This window comes from Poecilia mexicana, unplaced genomic scaffold, assembly GCF_051168715.1.
Source record: "Poecilia mexicana isolate PSO_F unplaced genomic scaffold, ASM5116871v1 scaffold_5, whole genome shotgun sequence".
Taxonomy (NCBI): domain Eukaryota; kingdom Metazoa; phylum Chordata; class Actinopteri; order Cyprinodontiformes; family Poeciliidae; genus Poecilia; species Poecilia mexicana.
In genome coordinates, this window is record NW_028263374.1 from 27877922 (window position 1) to 27897268 (window position 19347).

Consider the following 19347-nt stretch of genomic DNA (forward strand, 5'->3'; position numbering starts at 1 on the left):
CCTGCTGCGAACAGATGGGACTTGGTTCTGCTTGGCTGTTTAAATGAAGCTGAGATGAAAGCAGGGTTCTGTTGGTTCTGCTGGTTCTGTTCGCTGCAGAGTGCTCATGTGACCACGGGAAGTGTGACGACGGCCTGGCAGGAAGTGGCAGGTGTCTTTGCTACAAAGGCTGGAAAGGAGCTACTTGCTCTGCAGGTATGTCCAGCGACACGGATCTGTGGTTGTGCTCCATGTTGACCTTTGACCTGTGTCTAACTGCTCCTCAGAGATCAGAGATGACGCCTGCAGCGGTGTCTGTGATGAGAATGCCAAGTAAGTTTCTGCATGTCTGTCTTCACCCAGCTGCTGAGTTAACCATGGAGATGTAATAATGCAGGCGTTACGAAGTGACACCAGAACCAAGCAGAGAAAACTCCCAACCAGAACGCAACCAGAACGCAACCAGAAAGCAGCCAGAACCCAACCAGAACCCAACCAGAAAGCAGCCAGAACCCAACCAGAAAGCAGCCAGAACCCAACCAGAAAGCAGCCAGAACCCAACCAGAACGCAGCCAGAAAGCAGCCAAAACCCAACCAGAACCCAACCAGAAAGCAGCCAGAACCCAACCAGAAAGCAGCCAGAACCCAACCAGAGAGCAGCCAGAACCCAACCAGAGAGCAGCCAGAACCCAACCAGAGAGCAGCCAGAACCCAACCAGAAAGCAGCCAGAACCCAACCAGAGAGCAGCCAGAACCCAACCAGAGAGCAGCCAGAACCCAACCAGAGAGCAGTCAGAACCCAGCCAGAACCCAACCAGAACCCAACCAGAAAGCAGCCAGAACCCAACCAGAACCCAACCAGAAAGCAGCCAGAACCCAACCAGACAGCAGCCAGAACCCAACCAGAACCCAACCAGAAAGCAGCCAGAACCCAGCCAGAACCCAACCAGAACCCAACCAGAGAGCAGCCAGAACCCAGCCAGAACCCAACCAGAACCCAACCAGAGAGCAGCCAGAACCCAACCAGAGAGCAGTCAGAACCCAGCCAGAACCCAACCAGAACCCAACCAGAAAGCAGCCAGAACCCAGCCAGAACCCAACCAGAACCCAACCAGAAAGCAGCCAGAGAGCAGTCAGAACCCAACCAGAGAGCAGCCAGAACCCAACCAGAACCCAACCAGAAAGCAGCCAGAACCCAACCAGACAGCAGCCAGAACCCAACCAGAACCCAACCAGAAAGCAGCCAGAACCCAGCCAGAACCCAACCAGAACCCAACCAGAGAGCAGCCAGAACCCAGCCAGAACCCAACCAGAACCCAACCAGAGAGCAGCCAGAACCCAACCAGAGAGCAGTCAGAACCCAGCCAGAACCCAACCAGAACCCAACCAGAAAGCAGCCAGAACCCAGCCAGAACCCAACCAGAACCCAACCAGAAAGCAGCCAGAGAGCAGTCAGAACCCAACCAGAGAGCAGCCAGAACCCAACCAGAACCCAACCAGAAAGCAGCCAGAACCCAACCAGAGAGCAGCCAGAACCCAACCAGAACCCAACCAGAAAGCAGCCAGAACCCAACCAGAAAGCAGCCAGAGAGCAGTCAGAACCCAACCAGAAAGCAGCCAGAACCCAACCAGAACCCAACCAGAGAGCAGCCAGAACCCAACCAGAACCCAACCAGAAAGCAGCCAGAACCCAACCAGAGAGCAGCCAGAGAGCAGCCAGAACCCAACCAGAACCCAACCAGAAAGCAGCCAGAACCCAACCAGAGAGCAGCCAGAACCCAACCAGAACCCAACCAGAAAGCAGCCAGAACCCAACCAGAGAGCAGCCAGAACCCAGCCAGAACCCAACCAGAAAGCAGCCAGAACCCAACCAGAGAGCAGCCAGAACCCAACCAGAACCCAACCAGAAAGCAGCCAGAACCCAACCAGAAAGCAGCCAGAACCCAACCAGAAAGCAGCCAGAACCCAACCAGAACCCAACCAGAACCCAACCAGAAAGCAGCAGCTTTCAGCAGAAATACGAGACGCTGTTCTCTCTCAACTGAATGGAAACAAAATGACCCGACAGAAGTTGGACCCCCGTCTTCTTCAAATCTAACGTTTTGTGTCAAACGTTTGTGCAGCTGTCATTTTAAAAATATTAGTAAAAAGGTTTGCAGAGGTCATCTGAGGTCGTCATTAATTATCTTCAAAGGCAGAGCAACACAAGCAAACCTCTTGTTGGTCAAACGAAGCGCTGAGTCGATGTAAGCGGGGCGACTGGTTGACCTCTGATGACCTCTGGAAACGTTTTAAAATGATAGCGGCACAAATGAAAAGTTTTACTGCACAACCTTTCTACATCAATTTAGTCAGATTTGGGTTAAGTTGGGGGTTTGGAGGGGAGTTATTGACCTTTTGACCTCTGAGCTTTCATTAATATCTTCAAAACAAAAACAAAATCTTACCAGGTATTTTTGATTTACTACTTTCTAGTGCAATTAATGCACTTGATGTAACTTACAAATAACTTTTCAGCTAGAAATATGAACTTGTTTTTCGTAAATAATTTTGTAATGTTGATGAAAATCGATGCAGATTATTTCACTGAAAGTGAAAGGATCTGGACCAAAGCTACTGGGTGAGATGTTGTGTTTTTGCAGTGTAAATCCTGTGAATGTTTGAACGGTATTTTCAGACGTTTTTCTGCTGCAGCTGTATAACGGGACCGCAGGGCTCGGCCGCTGCCTGTGTTTGTGTCGCCGGTTATGAGGGGAACGGGACGTTCTGCCAAGGTAAAGATGCTGACCCGTGTTTGCGTCCAGTAAATAGCCTGGTCCCAACTTGCCCTCCTCTGCCTCCCAGAGCTGGACGTGTGCAGCAGGTCAAACGGCGGATGCTCAGAGTTCGCTGAGTGTACGAAGGTCTCTGCTGGGGAGAGGACCTGCGCCTGCAGCAAGGGTTACACCGGAGACGGAGTCGTCTGTCTGGGTGGGTTAGACCTGGAGGTTCGACCAACGCTCCACTGGAGGAAAGTTTAGTGTCGCTAAGAGAGGTTAATTCATGTTTTCTGTGAGACTAATCTAGTTTTTGTATTATTTTTTTAAACCCCCTGACTCAGATAATTATTTTACTGTTGTAGACAAAACAAAACTTAGCAAAGCATAACTTTACATGCAGTTATTCACTGCTGATGCGACACTAAGCGGCTGTGAACAAATGGAAAACATGAAGAATTATCAATGTACAAGCAGTAAAGATATACTCAGCCTCCAAAAACACAAAATCTTGCCAAGTATTTTTGGTTTAGTTTCCAGTGCAAATATCTTAGTTCACTTGAAATAAGACTAAACTAACTTACAAATAATTTTTCAGCAGGAAGTATGAGCTTGTTTAAATAATACCTTAATATTGATGAAAATGTTGTTCCATTGGCAGATTATTCATTTAAAACATCAAAATATTATAAAATTGATAGCAAGCCGGAATAAAAAAGTTAAACGTAACACAAATTAACAAAGAGCAATAGAATCACGTCGTTCATGCCATTTGAATCTAACATCATTTTCAATATGTTAACTTTGACATAACGTATGAGAAGTCATATCAAACTCCTGATTCTGGTCTTATTGAACATGAAGTTACCATGAGAGTCCTGGAATATCTGCAGTTATTCCTGCAGACTCCGGATTAAACACAACCACTCAGAAGCTTCCTGCGACTCTCCTGCATCGCCTGAAGATGCTGAACCCGCTTCCTGTGTTTGCAGAAATTGACGGCTGTCTGGTGAACAACGGAGGCTGCCACAAAGCAGCAGAGTGCATCAGAACCGGGCCGAACACTGTAAGTAAATCCCTCCTGCTGTGAGAAAACCCTTCATCTGCACGGCGTTGCTGCTCAGCGCTCCTGTCTGATGTCTCCACCAGACCACCTGCCAGTGTCAGACCGGCTTCCAGGGATCAGGGAGGTTCTGCTACCCGGTCAACCCCTGCAGAACCGTACGTCCGTCACACATTTACCTCTGCTGAGGCCTTCATTTCCTGAGAAACAAACTGCTGATTAATCAGTCCTTTAGAGATGTCGTTCATTCCTAAACGTGAAAGCTTCTCAGCGTCAGCAGTGATTCGGTCCAGTGTTTTCCAGAGCTGGGCAGAGTACCCAAGGTATACCGCAGTAGGAGTAGCACTAAGATATTTTTACTCAAGTAAAAGTAAAAAGAAGTCGTCCAAGAAATTACTCAAGAGTTGAAACATATTTGGTAAAAACACAACTCGAATAACTTTAAAAATTACATCATCAGATGAACCAAAATATAGATTTATGTTAAAATGTTGGTACTATGGAGATCAAAATGAAGGCAACTAATTTAAATAACATAATTACAAAACAACAAATGGTATTTCCAGTGTTCCCAGTGATATTTCCAGTGTTCCCAGTGATGTTTCCAGTGTTCCCAGTGATATTTCCAGTGTTCCCAGTGATGTTTCCAGTGTTCCCAGTGATATTTCCAGTGTTCCCAGTGATGTTTCCAGTGTTCCCAGTGATGTTTCCAGTGTTCCCAGTGATGTTTCCAGTGTGGAACTGTTGCAGGATAACGGCGGCTGCAGTAAATACGCTCGTTGCGAATACCTGGGCCAGGGCCAGAGGAACTGCACCTGTCAAAGAGGACACATCGGCGACGGCTTTACCTGCAGAGGAACCACCCGCATTGTGAGTCACATGACCTCTGATCTGCTGACCTCCGACCCTCACACTCACATGAAGCTGTTTGTCTGACAGGAACTGAACCGGGACATAAGCAACCAGTTCCTTCGCACAATGCTGGTGGTGAGTTAGACTGTGACGCCTCAATGTTCATCAGTCTGATTTTAAACCTCTTTCTCTTTTTCTGTCGACTCCCGAATTGCATGAATTTTATTTTTTATTTTCTTTACCTGTTATCTGAATTTTGCTTTCTTCATTCACATTAAACTTGTGCACCAGGAGACAGAAAACAAGCAGGCTGAATTTTCTTCAGATTCCCTCTGGAAGGCAGAAGAAATTTTTCTTTTTCTGTTTTCACAAACAAGGAATTTATGTTTGTATAAACACAGAATGTCTCTGCAGATGTTTGTGGCTAACTGATGTCTTTTAGAGGTTAGCACAAAGACTTTTGGCCTCTGACCTTTGACCTGTAGCTCTGTGGCAGACAGAGGGCAAGTCAACACAACCACAGCAGAACGAAGCTGCCCAACAATTCGCCTGTTTAAAAACGGTTTATTGTCTTATCAAGACCAACTGCTGATGAGCAGTTCCCCCAGAAGTTACTATGATATTGGCATCATTTTCAAATAACAAAGTGCCATACTAATCCAAGAACTCATTCTCAAAAATGAATAAACTTTAAATTATAACATTTAATACTTGAATTGGACAACATTTTAAATATCCAAAATACATAAAGAAAACAACAGAAGCAACAAATCAATCAATTATAAAGTCTCTGTAAATTAAATTTTCCTTCAAAGAAAAAGAGCTGGTTGAGACCAAAGCACCAGACTGAAAACTTTTATCATCCAGTGTTTGGTAGAAAGAGAAAGAAAAGAGAAAAATGATAAATCATGTAAATAGAAGTTATTGAGCTCGTTTTAATTTATTATGAAATTATTAGATTTATTGGCAGGCCTAGCTCAGACTCACCGAGAGTCTGAATTAGCACCAGCAGGATTGGACTACACCGGTGCCGTTGTTTACAGTCTGCTTCCTGTTTCTCCAAACCCAACCAGATGGCCTGACGAAGTTTTTCAGTGTTTTTCCAACCGAGAGTTGTTGGCTGGCTTAGTGACATCTGTATTATCTCCACAGCTGTCGGACATCGGTCTCTATGGCGACGGACCCTTCACCGTCTTCGTTCCTGTAAAGGAAACCAACAATGAATCCAAAGTGAGAGCAAAAAATGCAGCTTCTTTAGCTTCTGACTCACTTTCAGCTGCATGGTGATCTCAGCAGTCTGGCGGCGGCGGCAGCAGCAGTCATCGGTCTGAGTTTGTGTGTCGACAGATCATCGAGTGGAAGAGGGCGGGCCGCCTGCATGACCTGACCCGTTACCACGTCGTTTCCTGTGAGATTCTGACCTTAAGTGACCTCAAAACCACCACCAGGGCCGTCTCCTTGTCAGGATACACTCTGGAGTTCAGCCTGAAGGAGGTAAAACACTCACATGCACACACAGCCACACACTCACATGCACACGCAGCCACACACCCACATGCAGCCACACACACACACACACACACACACACCCACATGCACTCACCAACACGCACACACATGTTTGCATGTGGCTATTTTTGTGGGGACTTTCCATTGACTTTCTTTCATTTTTACAGCCTAAACCTAACCAAACCTAAAGTCCCGCATTAGTCCAAATCTGACCCCTGACCCAAAAACAGCATTTCCCCTTGTGGGGACCAGGCTTCGGTCCCTACAAGGAGGACCGAAGCTTGTGGGGTTGTGTCACGTAGAATGTGTCAGGAAAATGGTCCCCACAAGGTATTACAAACACACACACAGCCACACACACACACAACTCCTACGGGAACCTTTAACTTGAAATTCTGATGTAATAATTTCAGCCTGAGCTCAGTCCACCTTTAATCTGGAACTGAAACTCCTCAATGGTTCCTCTGAACACCTGTAATGATTCCTCTAAACACTTGTAATGATTCCTTTGAACATCTGTAATGATTCCTCTGAACATCTGTACTGATTCCTCTGAACACCTGTAATGATTCCTTTGAACATCTGCACTGATTCCTCTGAACACCTGTAATGATTCCTTTGAACATCTGTACTGATTCCTCTGAACACCTGTAATGATTCCTCTGAACAACTGTAATGATTCCTCTGAACATCTGTACTGATTCCTCTGAACACCTGTAATGATTCCTCTGAACATCTGTACTGATTCCTCTGAACACCTGTAATGATTCCTTTGAACATCTGTACTGATTCCTCTGAACACCTGTAATGATTCCTCTGAACACCTGTAATGATTCCTCTGAACATCTGTAATGATTCCTCTGAACATCTGTACTGATTCCTCTGAACACCTGTAATGATTCCTCTGAACACCTGTAATGATTCCTTTGAACATCTGTAATGATTCCTTTGAACATCTGCACTGATTCCTCTGAACACCTGTAATGATTCCTTTGAACATCTGTACTGATTCCTCTGAACACCTGTAATGATTCCTCTGAACAACTGTAATGATTCCTCTGAACATCTGTACTGATTCCTCTGAACACCTGTAATGATTCCTCTGAACATCTGTAATGATTCCTCTGAACATCTGTAATGATTCCTTTGAACATCTGTACTGATTCCTCTGAACACCTGTAATGATTCCTCTGAACACCTGTAATGATTCCTCTGAACATCTGTAATGATTCCTCTGAACATCTGTACTGATTCCTTTGAACATCTGCACTGATTCCTCTGAACACCTGTAATGATTCCTTTGAACATCTGTACTGATTCCTCTGAACACCTGTAATGATTCCTTTGAACAACTGTAATGATTCCTTTGAACATCTGTAATGGTTCCCCTGAACACCTGTAATGATTCTACAGCTGATTTTTAATGATTCCTTTGAACATCTCCAGGGCTCGGTGTGGATCAACAACCAGTCAGTGATCGTGAAGAGCGACTACACCACCTCTAACGGAGTCATCCACTACATCGACCGGATGCTGACGCCCTACAGGCTGGAGGACCAGCAGTCGATCGATTCCAAAAAGGTCTGGTGAACTTTTTAAAAGTGAAATGAACTAGTTGGAGTCTGGACAGACGGACGGTAACGGATCTGTTTCTGTGTTCAGATGAACTTCAGCACCGCAGCTGCATTTTATGGCTACGAACGCTTTTACAAACTCATTGAGGTAAACCGGTTCGCATCCGCCTCTCCATCATGATGGACAGCAGTAGAGTTTCACCGCAGCGGTGGGACTGAAAAGCCCAGAGCTTTTATAACCCTGTGCTGAACCAGGAAGCTGACTGTGTTGGGTGTGTTTAGGATGCAGGGCTGCTGCCGGAGCTGAAGCTTGCCATCCATCAGCCCTTCACCGTCTTCTGGCCCAGCGATCAGGCGCTCAACGCGCTGCCGGCGGCCAGGCAGCACTGGCTCTCCAATCCGGACCACCAGGACCAGCTGGCCGCCACCGTCAAGGCTCACATCGTCCGCAACGCCAAGGTAAAGGCTTCAGGGTCAAGGCTTCGGTAATACACAGCAAATGTACTAAGCTGTGTTTAATGATCCCGCTCATTGGTTCCTGTAATGTGTGACGTATTTGCGTGATGATGTTTTTCACACGCTCCGTGTTTTGCTTTGGAAAATATCCAAGATGGCGTCAAGGCAAAAACGCTCCAAAATATGTTTATATTTCACACAGTGAGATGAAACCAGGGCCTGTTGGAACATGTTCAGAGCTTTAATCACAATATAAATCATGGCATGCATGAATGTTTTAGCTGCATCAAACGAGAAAATACGTCTAACCCGGTCAAACTGTGGTTCACGGACCGCTGGTGGCTCATGGGCGCCCCTAGTGGTCCACAAAGTACTGCATGTAAATGAGCGTTTATTTGCGTGACATGAGCTTAAAGGTCGGCAGTTCGGTAGTAAGAGCTATTTTTTTATTATTTTTTACCATTTACTTTGCTTATAATTCTCTCCTCACTGTTGTTACTTTATCTAATTTAAAATTATTTAATTAGTGAATAAAAACAATTGTTAGAAAAATAGATGAATAATTGTTGTATTTAATGTTACAAAGCAACTCAAGTCTTTTTCTTTTACAAAACAGCACCGCCTTTCTCATTAGTTAAGAGACTAATATTTTCATTTCAGGTTGTATATATTAATGTGTGTGTGTGTGTGTGTAGCTGTCGAGTGTTGGCCAGTCTGGTGACAGCAGGTCGTACCGGACCATGCACGGATCGACCATCAAGTTCAGCTGCGACAAGACGCTGGTGGTGAGACACACACAACAACGCTTAGACGATGCAGTCCGCTGACTGCTGCTGCTGCAGCCGCGTTCTTGTTGCTGCAGCAACAGTCAGCGGACGTCTGCTGCAGCCGCGTTCCTCTGATCTGTTTTTAGACCTGAGATGATCTGCAGAACGAGCTGGACTGATGGTGTTCTTCATGGCTCTGTTGCAGCTGTAATGAGGATGTGTGTGTGTGTTCAGGGGGCCGTGATTATCAACGAGAACGCTGCCAGGCTGGTGCAGCGCCACCTGGGCTTCAAAGAGGGCCTGGGGTTCGGGATCGACCAGCTGCTGGAGCCGCCGGGCCTGGGAGCGTTCTGCGACAGCGTGCAGAACAAAACCTCCTACGTTAGTACTGCTGACGCCAAACGTACAAAACGGTTCAACAGCCGGCTGAATCAGAAAAAAAATCTGACAATTAAATAACATAACTCAGACTCTGCTGAGGTTCTAAGGTTTTATTTAATCAGGACATAATATAAACTGGATCTGTCAGAGGAGGTACAGCCTCAGCACGAGACTCAGCTTTTATTCAAATAAAAACCCACCAAATAATTGAAGGAGTTTGATTCTGACTCAGCTGTGAGTTGAGCCAACATGGCTGGAAACGGGGCCAAAAAAAAATCACCCCTGGCTCTCTAGACCAGACACCAAGAGTGATAACCTCCATCTTTTTGGTTCTTTTAATGTGTATGCCAACTGTACACAAAACCACATACTATAAGCCATATAACGAGTTAACGAGAATCGGTGAGAGGGGATACATTAAATATTTCCAAAAGTGTCATTTATTTTATATATTATTCAAGAGGCAGTAGTCAACATTTTTTGTGTGTTTTATAATGAGGGAATATTATTGTTATTTTCTCATCAAAATCCTTCCTGGAGTGTTGCTTTGATTCTTCTATGCATGTTTGAGAAATCATTTCATCTCCATGGCAACCATGCAGCTGCGAAACACCTGGGTGGATCAAGCTCCCCCTTTGGGGCACAGCTCCTCCCCCACTCAGCTCCTTCAGACTAGCAAGCAGCAATTAGCAAACACCTGGTGGAGCTGCTGAACTCATTATTGGACCCAGTTCTTAGAGCAAAACTGGTATAAACATTGACAACCAATTTGGCAGATCAAATTCATGGCAAAGCGCTACCAGGTGTGAAAAAATTCTTAAATAGCAAGAGTCAGGAAGGTCTGAAGATGAATTGGCACAAGATTTATGTTTTTATGTTGCAGCGTGTTAAAGATATGACTTCATAAAAACGTCAGAGTAAAATTGTCCTGCTCTGATGTTTCTTTGTTGGCACAATATATTCCACTATTTTGACTTCTCATTGCTTCAGATTAAGAAATGAGAAACCGTTTTGGTGTATAATACATGTAGGAAGACCAAAACTGAGCAAGTAAGAGGATTATTTAATCTCTTGGAATGCACACTCTAAAAGCTGAAGAATTCAACCACTGGATTACATTGTCAAAACATAAACCTATGTTTATGACTTAAGGCAAAGGTCATCCTGGCCCTATGACCTTTGCTACATGTCTTCCCCCTCTCACAAGCTGCTTTCTGTCTGACAGCTGCCAAATAAAGGCCACAAGAGCCGACAAAACCTTTAAAAAATTAAAACCTGAAAAAATTTCATAAAACTTAAATTTTGATTTAATAAAAAATGGTAACACTTTATTTGACCTGTGATGAAGATGAAGGAGTCTTCATTAATGTTTACGACAGTTGGCATGAAGTGTCATTTTAATGCAAAGTTTCATTAAAACTTGTATTAAAAGTCCATTAAAATAGTCATTAAAAGTGCCGTTATTTACCAAATGACACTTCATGACAACAGGTGTAAACATTCTTGAAAACTCCTTCATCTTCATGACAGGGTTATGTCAGTCTTATGACAGTGTTATGTCAGTCTTATGACAGTGTCATGTCAGTCTTATGACAGGGTTATGTCAGTCTTATGACAGTGTTATGTCAGTCTTATGACAGGGTTATGTCAGTCTTATGACAGTGTCATGTCAGTCTTATGACAGGGTTATGTCAGTCTTATGCATCATCAAATAACGTGTTTCCGAAAAAACAATAGGTATCAAATAAACTTAATCCTTTGAAGATTGCCTAATGCCTTGTGACCTGCTTAAACTTTGAATGGCTTTTCTAGCTGAAAGTTTGTGAAGGTAGTTTGCTGGGGAAAGAGAGCAGTTTTTGCAGAATTTTTTCGATTTTCCATTCATTTCAATGGGCCAAAAATGATAATGAAAAGCTTATTATTTAAAAAATAGAAGAAGATATTAATACCAAAAGACATAGCTGTAAAGAGCAGGAGAAGCAGGAAAATTGCAGAAGGTGATGAAGTTCAAAAAATGTATGGAAGTAAATTGAATAAATGGAGGATATGAATAGTGTGAATGCTGCATCTTCAACACAAGAAGCATCGGGACCGTCGCCCCACCGGGAAAATGCCCGGTATGCCTGACGGCCGCGCCGCCTCTGGATGCCAATAATCTTTATTTTTACATGTTCCAGGGCCGCTGTGGGAGCTGTTTGTTCCCCCCACCCTGCTCCCTCAGGCATGTAGACACGGTGAGAACCAACTTTCCAGCTCACGCATCATTGCTTGAACTCTACACAGACTCGCCTCTTTCATTGTACTCTTACAGGGGAAGAAGATGCAGTGTTTCCGGTATCGCTCCAGGTATCACAGCCGGCTTATTTACGACCTGGACGATAGCTACAGCAGAAGGGGCTGCAAGAGAGTTTGCCTGTTTCCTTCCTGGACCCAGAAGTGCTGCAAGAACCACTACGGCAGAGACTGTCAGGGTAAGGGAGACCCCATCCGCGGGTGTAATTTCCCTAGGAGCATTTTAAAATATTATCTTTTTAAATATTTCCATTCCAGTGTGTGCAGGCGGAGTTGAAAACCCGTGCAGTGGCAATGGAGACTGCAACGACGGCATTTCAGGTTCAGGAACCTGTAAATGCCAACAAGGATTCACAGGAAACGCCTGTGAAGGTTGTCAATCCGGTTACTACGGTGAAAACTGCACAGGTACGCCAGAAACAAGCAACACGCTCCAAACCGAAGAGCTTCACCTCAATGTGAAGGAATCACCTAATGAATGGGGAGTCATCGGTTTCTCTGGTAACTCCCACATCCTGTTAATGCGCTAGTAGCAGCGCTAATTGTTCGTTTGGCGCTTTTGCTAACTATGAAAACACTTAGCGCACTTAGCTTCCTCTAAATTAACTTGTTTTGTGAACTTTCAGCTGAAGAAAGTTCAACATTTGTGTTAAAATTTTGGTTATCTTCAGGTAATTAGATGTTTATATTCATGCTCTTATTTTGAAAGCAGTGAAGCCATTCTGTTTCCTCTCTTTCTTTTTTCCCAATAACTTTATATCAAACAAGAACCATACAGTAACAAAATAAATCACAAACATACAACATTTAGCGGTGTTTTAGGACATGGTTATTAAACTATTATGGGGTGTATTCTTTAAGGGCAGATTCAGACCGCTGGGTTTCCTTAGAAAGGACTTTTTAATCTGCTTTGAGATATTGATTGAGCATATTGTTTTAAAATTAAGATCAATTAGAATATATGTGTGATTGAATTGAAATGATCGGTTTTCTTTTGCTTTTTTATAAAGACATTTATTGTGAATTGGTGCTATATAAATAAACTGAACTTTAATTTAACTGGTGTTTAAACTTGAGAACTAAATATAACTGCAGATAAGAAAATCTGGGTAATATTTACCATAAATAAAAAAGTTAACATATAAAAGTTATTTATTATTAATGTCTCGTTTTCCATTTCAAATAAAACAGTCTAATTTGTTAAAGACGTTTTCCTTTTATTTTGATGAAAAAAGTTTGTCATATTCTTCCAGAATATTCTTGTGTAACAACAAACCCAAAACGGATAGTAGTGATGTTCTCCACCCATGATGTTTGTTTAGTACCCAGAATGCATTGCTGTACTATAGACTGTAGTTCTATAGATCTACTGCATGCTTTCTGGCTGCAGCCTGCAGGTGTGTTTGCGTGTGTGTGTTGGATGAATGTGATCAGTGTGTGTGTGTTTCCCTACCTGCAGGTGTGTGTGTGTGTTGGATCAGTGTGATCAGTGTGTGTGTGCGTTTCCCTACCTCCAGGTGTGTGTGTGTGTGTGTGTGTGTTGGATCAGTGTGATCAGTGTGTGTGTGTGTTTCCCAGCCTGCAGGTGTGTCAACGGGCGCTGCATGGACGGCGTGGCCGGCAGTGGTGGGTGTATCTGCCCTCTGACCTGGACAGGAGATCGCTGCCAGTACGCGCTCTCTGATCCTAAAGGTGAGCCGTCGTTCCCGGAGACGATCCAGAGTCTGGATTTGTTACTTTCTAGATGTTTTTCTGGTTGTTTTTCCGATGTCCAGCTGCAGACTTAACTTGAATGAAAGCGGTGAAAAATTCAGTCTGAATCTGTAATGTTTACTATTGTGTTAATTCTGTGCTGTAAATCCCTATGAACTGCCTGCTGCTGAAATGTTCTGCACCCCTTTAACTTGACTGGAGAAGAAGTGGGACATCAGAAAGAGACAGAACTTCATCAAATCAGCTTTATTTAAAAGGGCGCTGTGATCTAAAATGCATGAATTAACATTAAGTCATAAATGTTTGTGGTCTTGAACGTGTTGAAGAAGTTGAACTGATGAGCGGCTGTTTGCAGGCGGGCCGTGTTCGCAGTGCCACGCCCGGGCCCGCTGCCTGTATGGAGACCGGTGTGAGTGTGAACCCGGGTTTGAGGGCAACGGGACGGACTGCAGTCCGGTTCAACGTGAGTAACATGTCTGGGTACCAGCCTGACCCGGCTCAGGTTCTGATAAACGACCCGCCTCGTCTGCAGGAACAGAACCTCCTACAGAACCTCCTTCCTCTCAAAGCGACATGAAACAACTGAAGTCATGTTTTGTTGGAGTCATTTTAGTTTGCATTTAAATTTAGTTCAGTGTTCTCTCCTTGGCTTCCTGTTTATTTCAGCTTGTTGATCAGCTTCCTCTCCTCACGCCGCCACTAATCAACCACCTGCTTCCTGTCCCGATATCTCAGAGATTACTGAGTCAGCCATGATGGTTGTAGGTAAATAACATGACAGTTAGAGGTTGATGGTGTTTAAAGTCGAGGAGAATGTAATATACGCTCTGCTGTTTATTAATTATATTGTACGTCATGAAGAAGAAAAAGTTCCTCATCAGTTAGTGTGTGTGCTGTGATGGATGTGGTTGAAAACCAACAGTAACCATGGCAACAGACAAAGCCAATGCAGAGTGACAATCTAATCTGAAACAAGCTGCACCCAGCCGTTCTTTAGCATCCACAAATAATAAAGCAGATACCTGTGGGACGGAGACGGTTGGTTCTGGTTCTGCTGGAGGTTTCTTCCTGTTCCTTTCCACTATCGCCGCATGCTTTAGCAGCTGTAGAGTTGTGAACTCGACTGAATCGGCTCATTAAAGGTGCAGTGTTATGGAAAATCAAATTGTATTGTTACTGCCTCATCAAAAACATACCTGGAGTGTTGCCTTGATTCTTTCATGCATGTTTGAGAAATCCTTTAATCTCCATAGCAACCATTCAGCTGTGAAAAACACCTGGAGGGATGGCAGCTCCACCTCTGAGCTGCAGTTTTCAGGTTCCTGAGTTTCCGCCCACAGAGCCCTTCCCTATGAACTAGCCTGCAGATATTAGCAAACGCCTGTTGAATCTGCGCATCACCTGAGCTCATTATGCTACTTCTTGGTGCTCGTATAAATTAATAGAGGAGCAACATTATGACTTCCTAGAGGCGGAGCTTCAGAAAGAGCAGGAGTTTTTAAAGAGACAGAGGCCCAATTTTAAGACTGGGAAGTCAAGAAAGTCTGCCAGTTGTCCATCATTCTCTCAAAAAATATACTGTTTATAAATAATGACATTTTCAATTGTGTTTAATTTCCATTCGGTTTATTTAATATTCAACAAGCTGAGGAGAGAATCCGCTTGGTGCCATGTAGGGCTGGACAATAAATCAATAACAGTATATATCACGATACATGCAAGAGCAACATAAATAGATAATACACCTGAATAATCAATATATAGACTATTCACTGAACTCCAATCCAGAACCGAACAGCATTCTGGGAAATGTAGGCAGAAAAAAGACTTTAGCCACTCAACCTCTCATGCCAGCTAAGCACAGTTGGAATCAACTCACTCACGCTTTGGTTCCCTAGCAACTCACTCACGCTTTGGTTACCTAGCAACTCACTCACTCTTTGGTTACCTGGCAACTCATTCATTCTTTGGTTACCTGGCAACAAGCTGTTGAGTAACTGGCACAGGCAGCAGCAGTTTAAGGTTTCAGCCTCACAACTGTTTAAAAATAACAACGGCATGGAGAGAAAACAGGATAAAACAGGAAAGGTCACGTCACATTACGTATATATAATCAAAATACAATACTTTGACCTTTTTGAATTCTGCGCCGAAAAATTAACTAAAGTATGAAAAAACTAAAACTGCTACTATAAATAATCAAAACTAAAAAATATTTAACTAATAAAAAGCAGAAAAAAACACTCTAAAAATGAATTAAAAATAACTGAATTAGATAAAAAGTGACAAGCAAACAAAACTTAACTACGGGATCATTTGAGTCACTGGCGTCCATACCTGGAGGAGGAAGAGGGGCGGGGGGTGTCCCAGCTGGGAGCCAATCAGGTGACGTTTCCTCTGTGCTGCTGCAGCTCCCAACCTCTGTGCTGAATACAACGGCGGCTGTGGCGTCAACGCAGACTGCACCCAGACGGGGCTCATCGTAAACTGCACCTGCCGCAGCGGTTACCAAGGAGACGGCTTCTCCTGCCAGCCAATCAACAGGTGAGCCGCCAGATTCCCGCCGTTAGCTCCTGCCATGACGTTGCCTCCAGCGGCTGTTTCTGTCTCCAGATGTGTTGAGCAGCAGAACGGCGGTTGCAGTGACTTCGCTTCCTGCAAGTTCACCGGCCCGGTGAGTTTTCATCGAGTCGTCGGCAGAAAACGGCTTAAAATTAAATGTTTTGTACATAATTTTTTAATGAAGGAATAGTTTAAATAAAACTCGAAAACTCACCCAGCTGATCCAAAAGCTCCTCGTTCTCAAACAACCATGGAGACTCACCGATTCAATATCAATACCTGTATCTACCACAATACTGGAAAAAAGGACTGATGCCAGTTATTTTGATCTATTCACTCTAATTCTACAATTTGTGACATCATGATTTTTTATTTATTTTACTTTATATTTAGAATTCCTAATTGCACTTTCTGAACCATTTGAAAGAAGATTTTTTTAGGATTATTTTTTTTACATATCACCACTTTCCTAAAAATTTTTCCTAAATTATCTTTTGGCAAAAAATAACCCAGGTCCTTAATTTAGGAAGGTGACCAAGAAAGTCAACCTGTTTGTTTTTGACAGTTTCTTTGTTATTTATTTTATATTGGATGTTATTCTGCTAATTACACTGACAGAACAAATTAAAGTTATTTTTACATGTTTGACCAGCTTGTGAAGCTGTTGGTGGATTAAATGTGCTGTTCTGGTCCAGACTTATAAAATAAATTTGTAATTCAGTATATTTATGTCTGTGTTTGAAAAAAAGAAAAGTTTGAAGTTAATTCAGAATAGTTTTTCTGAATCAGATCGATATCTGCCGATATTAAACCTATTGTATTGGCATCAAAAGGGAAATAAGTGGATCGGTGCATCTCTGGTCTAAAGACGCGCCCTGCGCTCGTGGACAAGATGTCAGTTTGCTAAATAAGGGTCAGATCTCGACTCCATTGTGTTTTCTTCCCTAAGAACGAGCGCGAGTGTGAGTGCCTGCCAGGGTACGTGGGTAATGGAGTCCAGTGCCTGGAGAAGGTGACACCCCCTGTTGACCGCTGCCTGGAGGAAAACGGAGGCTGCGACCCAGTGGCCACTTGCAAGGACCTCCATTACCATGGTAACGCATCAGTTTCCTGTCTTTGGTTTGTGTCTGATGGTTCCCAGTTTCCTTACAGCTAAATCAGCTGTAGTACATCTGACTCACCGCTCAGCTAACGACAGTAATGTAATGTTTTCATTGTTGATTCTATGTTGCATGACTTTGTGTTTTTGTTTTTGTTACGCTGTAAAGCACTTTGAAATGCCTTACTGCTGAAATGTGCTATGCAAATAAAATTTGATTGAATGATTGATTGAACAGTAGCGCTAGCTAGGAGCAGCTTTAGCTACCATCAGCAGCTTTAGCTCATCTGTTCCGCCGCTCAGCTAGCTTAGCTGTTTGATGTAGTTCCTATAACCGATCTGTAGAGGGAGCCGACAGTTCCCGAACATTCCTGAAAGCTGTTGAAACACTAAACTGCTGATGTTGCCTTGGCAATAAATAAGTAGTACCGTATTTTCCGCACTATAAGACGCACCGGATTATAAGGCACACCTTCAATGAATGGCCTATTTTAAAACCTTTTTCATATATAAGGCGCATAGAATAGACGCTTCAGTTAGGGTTGCCACCGTACTCTACAAATGTGGATGTGTAATAATAAAGAAGTGGTCCCCGAGTACTTTATATAGTAGGCTGCCCCAGTCATTGTTTCACTCACGGTGTTGGTGTTGCGATATTGTGCCCGACTGCTTTCTGGGTAACACAGACCAACCGACACGCTGCCGCCGCAGTCTCTGTCTCTCTTCCCCCGCCCCCCCGGCTTTAAATGTATAGGGGCTGGTCCCTTGGTAACCCTAGCCAAAGCACCCCAGATGAATGTCTAAAGCCACTTTGTTGACAAAGAATGTCAACAAAACAGTCCGACTCCGGTCGGCGAGGAGAACCTTCCTCGACTGGGCCAGACGATGGTCACCCTTCTCCGTTCGCCCACAGCATGTTGGTGGAGAACGTGGTGCTAAATGACCTGGAGGCGACCTTATTATAGACGGTCGGTAGGTAGATAGGTCAGTCAAACTTTATTAACAAACCAGCGTTCTGACAACTATCCCAGCATGCACCGCACGCTTCTTCTACGGGCGAAAATGAAGTTGGCGGCTGCTTACCGTTGTTGCTAGACCTGTTGTGGCTCAATATTGGTCCATATATAAGGCGCACCGGATTATAAGGCGCACTGTCGGCTTTTGAGGAAATTGAAGGTTTTTAGATGCGCCTTATAGTGTGGAAAATACGATACTCATTCTAAGAATGCCACTGCACATTTTGGCAAAAGCTGTTACCATGGTGACGCTGCTGTAATATCTTTTTTTTATACAAGTTTCCATAGCAACTTATTTAAAGTTGTGAGACACCAGCAGCAGTATTATAGCAGCAGCCATCGATGTCTCCATGGGAACCACTGAATCCACAGCGGCTGGCCTTCACAGCATCCCTGTAACCATGGTGACAGTAGATTGATTGCTGAGCTCGTTAAGCCTGGAGCTCGTTAGAGGCCGTATCCCCTGTGCAGCCTCCAGTTTATCTGCTCTCAGGGTGAATTTAACCTTCGGTTGTTCCTCAGCCAACACAGCCGGAGTCTTCCACCTGCGCTCTCCAAAGGGAAAGTACAAGATGAACTTCAGCCAGGCGGATGCCTCCTGCCAGGCTGAGGACGCTACGCTAGCCACGTTTCAGCAGCTGGGGTACGCTCAGCAGGTAAACAAACCCGAACCGAAAGCTTCTGGCTTCCTACTGGGACTGGGAGTTTCTCCAGAGTTCATGGAGGAAAGTGATCTTAGGAAAGAAGCCAGTTTTATCCGATTAATCGTCAGAATAATCGATTACAGGTAAAGAAGGTGCTGTGAGCTGAAGCAGCCGTTGGGTTTCTGTTTTCCTCTGGGCGTAACGTTTGGCAGCCTAACCTTCCTGTCGGGTCTCTGCAGCTCGGGATGCATCTGTGTGTCGCCGGCTGGATAGCAGGAGGCAGGGTGGGCTATCCGACCCGCTTCCCCTCAGACAAATGTGGCGACAACCACGTGGGCCTGGTGATGTACAGAGACCCGGTGGACCAGAGCAGCGAGTATGACGCCTACTGCTACCGGCTCAGAGGTACTGTGGCAGACAAACTACCTGCAATTTCTGTTCAGAAATGAACAGCGTGTCCATTAACCATATTACTGCACAAATTGGAATTACAAAAATTAATTTGCTTAATGGAAACACACAAATTTCAAAAAGACTTGCGATAAAAAGCTTAAGTGCTGCGATGAGGTGGTTTTTCACCTGAATCGAATTAGATGTATTTTGCAGAAATGCAATGAAAACTAGCGGTGAAACGATTTCCTTACCTTTGGGAGATCAGTGAAGCTGATCCGATCTTATCTACCT

The 19347-nt window shown here is 44.1% G+C and overlaps 2 protein-coding genes across 2 annotated transcripts in view; one reads left to right on the forward strand and one right to left on the reverse strand.

Moving 5' to 3' along the window:
* stab1 (stabilin 1) overlaps nucleotides 1–19347 on the forward strand; it is a 55232-nt gene that overhangs the window by 28436 nt on the left and 7449 nt on the right. Inside the window, exons 39-63 of the mRNA XM_014986250.2 lie at nucleotides 100–195; nucleotides 267–312; nucleotides 2674–2753; nucleotides 2824–2949; nucleotides 3728–3801; nucleotides 3885–3956; nucleotides 4549–4668; nucleotides 4738–4785; nucleotides 5803–5880; nucleotides 5998–6144; nucleotides 7606–7740; nucleotides 7822–7881; nucleotides 8016–8192; nucleotides 8885–8974; nucleotides 9191–9337; nucleotides 11515–11571; nucleotides 11649–11808; nucleotides 11888–12037; nucleotides 13208–13321; nucleotides 13698–13805; nucleotides 15754–15886; nucleotides 15956–16016; nucleotides 16854–16998; nucleotides 18542–18675; nucleotides 18903–19068. Coding sequence (XP_014841736.2) covers nucleotides 100–195; nucleotides 267–312; nucleotides 2674–2753; nucleotides 2824–2949; nucleotides 3728–3801; nucleotides 3885–3956; nucleotides 4549–4668; nucleotides 4738–4785; nucleotides 5803–5880; nucleotides 5998–6144; nucleotides 7606–7740; nucleotides 7822–7881; nucleotides 8016–8192; nucleotides 8885–8974; nucleotides 9191–9337; nucleotides 11515–11571; nucleotides 11649–11808; nucleotides 11888–12037; nucleotides 13208–13321; nucleotides 13698–13805; nucleotides 15754–15886; nucleotides 15956–16016; nucleotides 16854–16998; nucleotides 18542–18675; nucleotides 18903–19068 — 2724 coding nt within the window. The remainder of the gene's footprint in view (nucleotides 1–99; nucleotides 196–266; nucleotides 313–2673; nucleotides 2754–2823; nucleotides 2950–3727; nucleotides 3802–3884; nucleotides 3957–4548; nucleotides 4669–4737; nucleotides 4786–5802; nucleotides 5881–5997; nucleotides 6145–7605; nucleotides 7741–7821; nucleotides 7882–8015; nucleotides 8193–8884; nucleotides 8975–9190; nucleotides 9338–11514; nucleotides 11572–11648; nucleotides 11809–11887; nucleotides 12038–13207; nucleotides 13322–13697; nucleotides 13806–15753; nucleotides 15887–15955; nucleotides 16017–16853; nucleotides 16999–18541; nucleotides 18676–18902; nucleotides 19069–19347) is intronic.
* LOC148159731 (uncharacterized) lies at nucleotides 325–1722 on the reverse strand (the record flags this gene model as incomplete). Its single annotated transcript, XM_088005951.1, has 3 exons — nucleotides 325–462; nucleotides 844–1157; nucleotides 1554–1722. Coding segments are annotated over 3 exons (621 nt in total), but the record flags the coding sequence as incomplete, so codon positions are not given.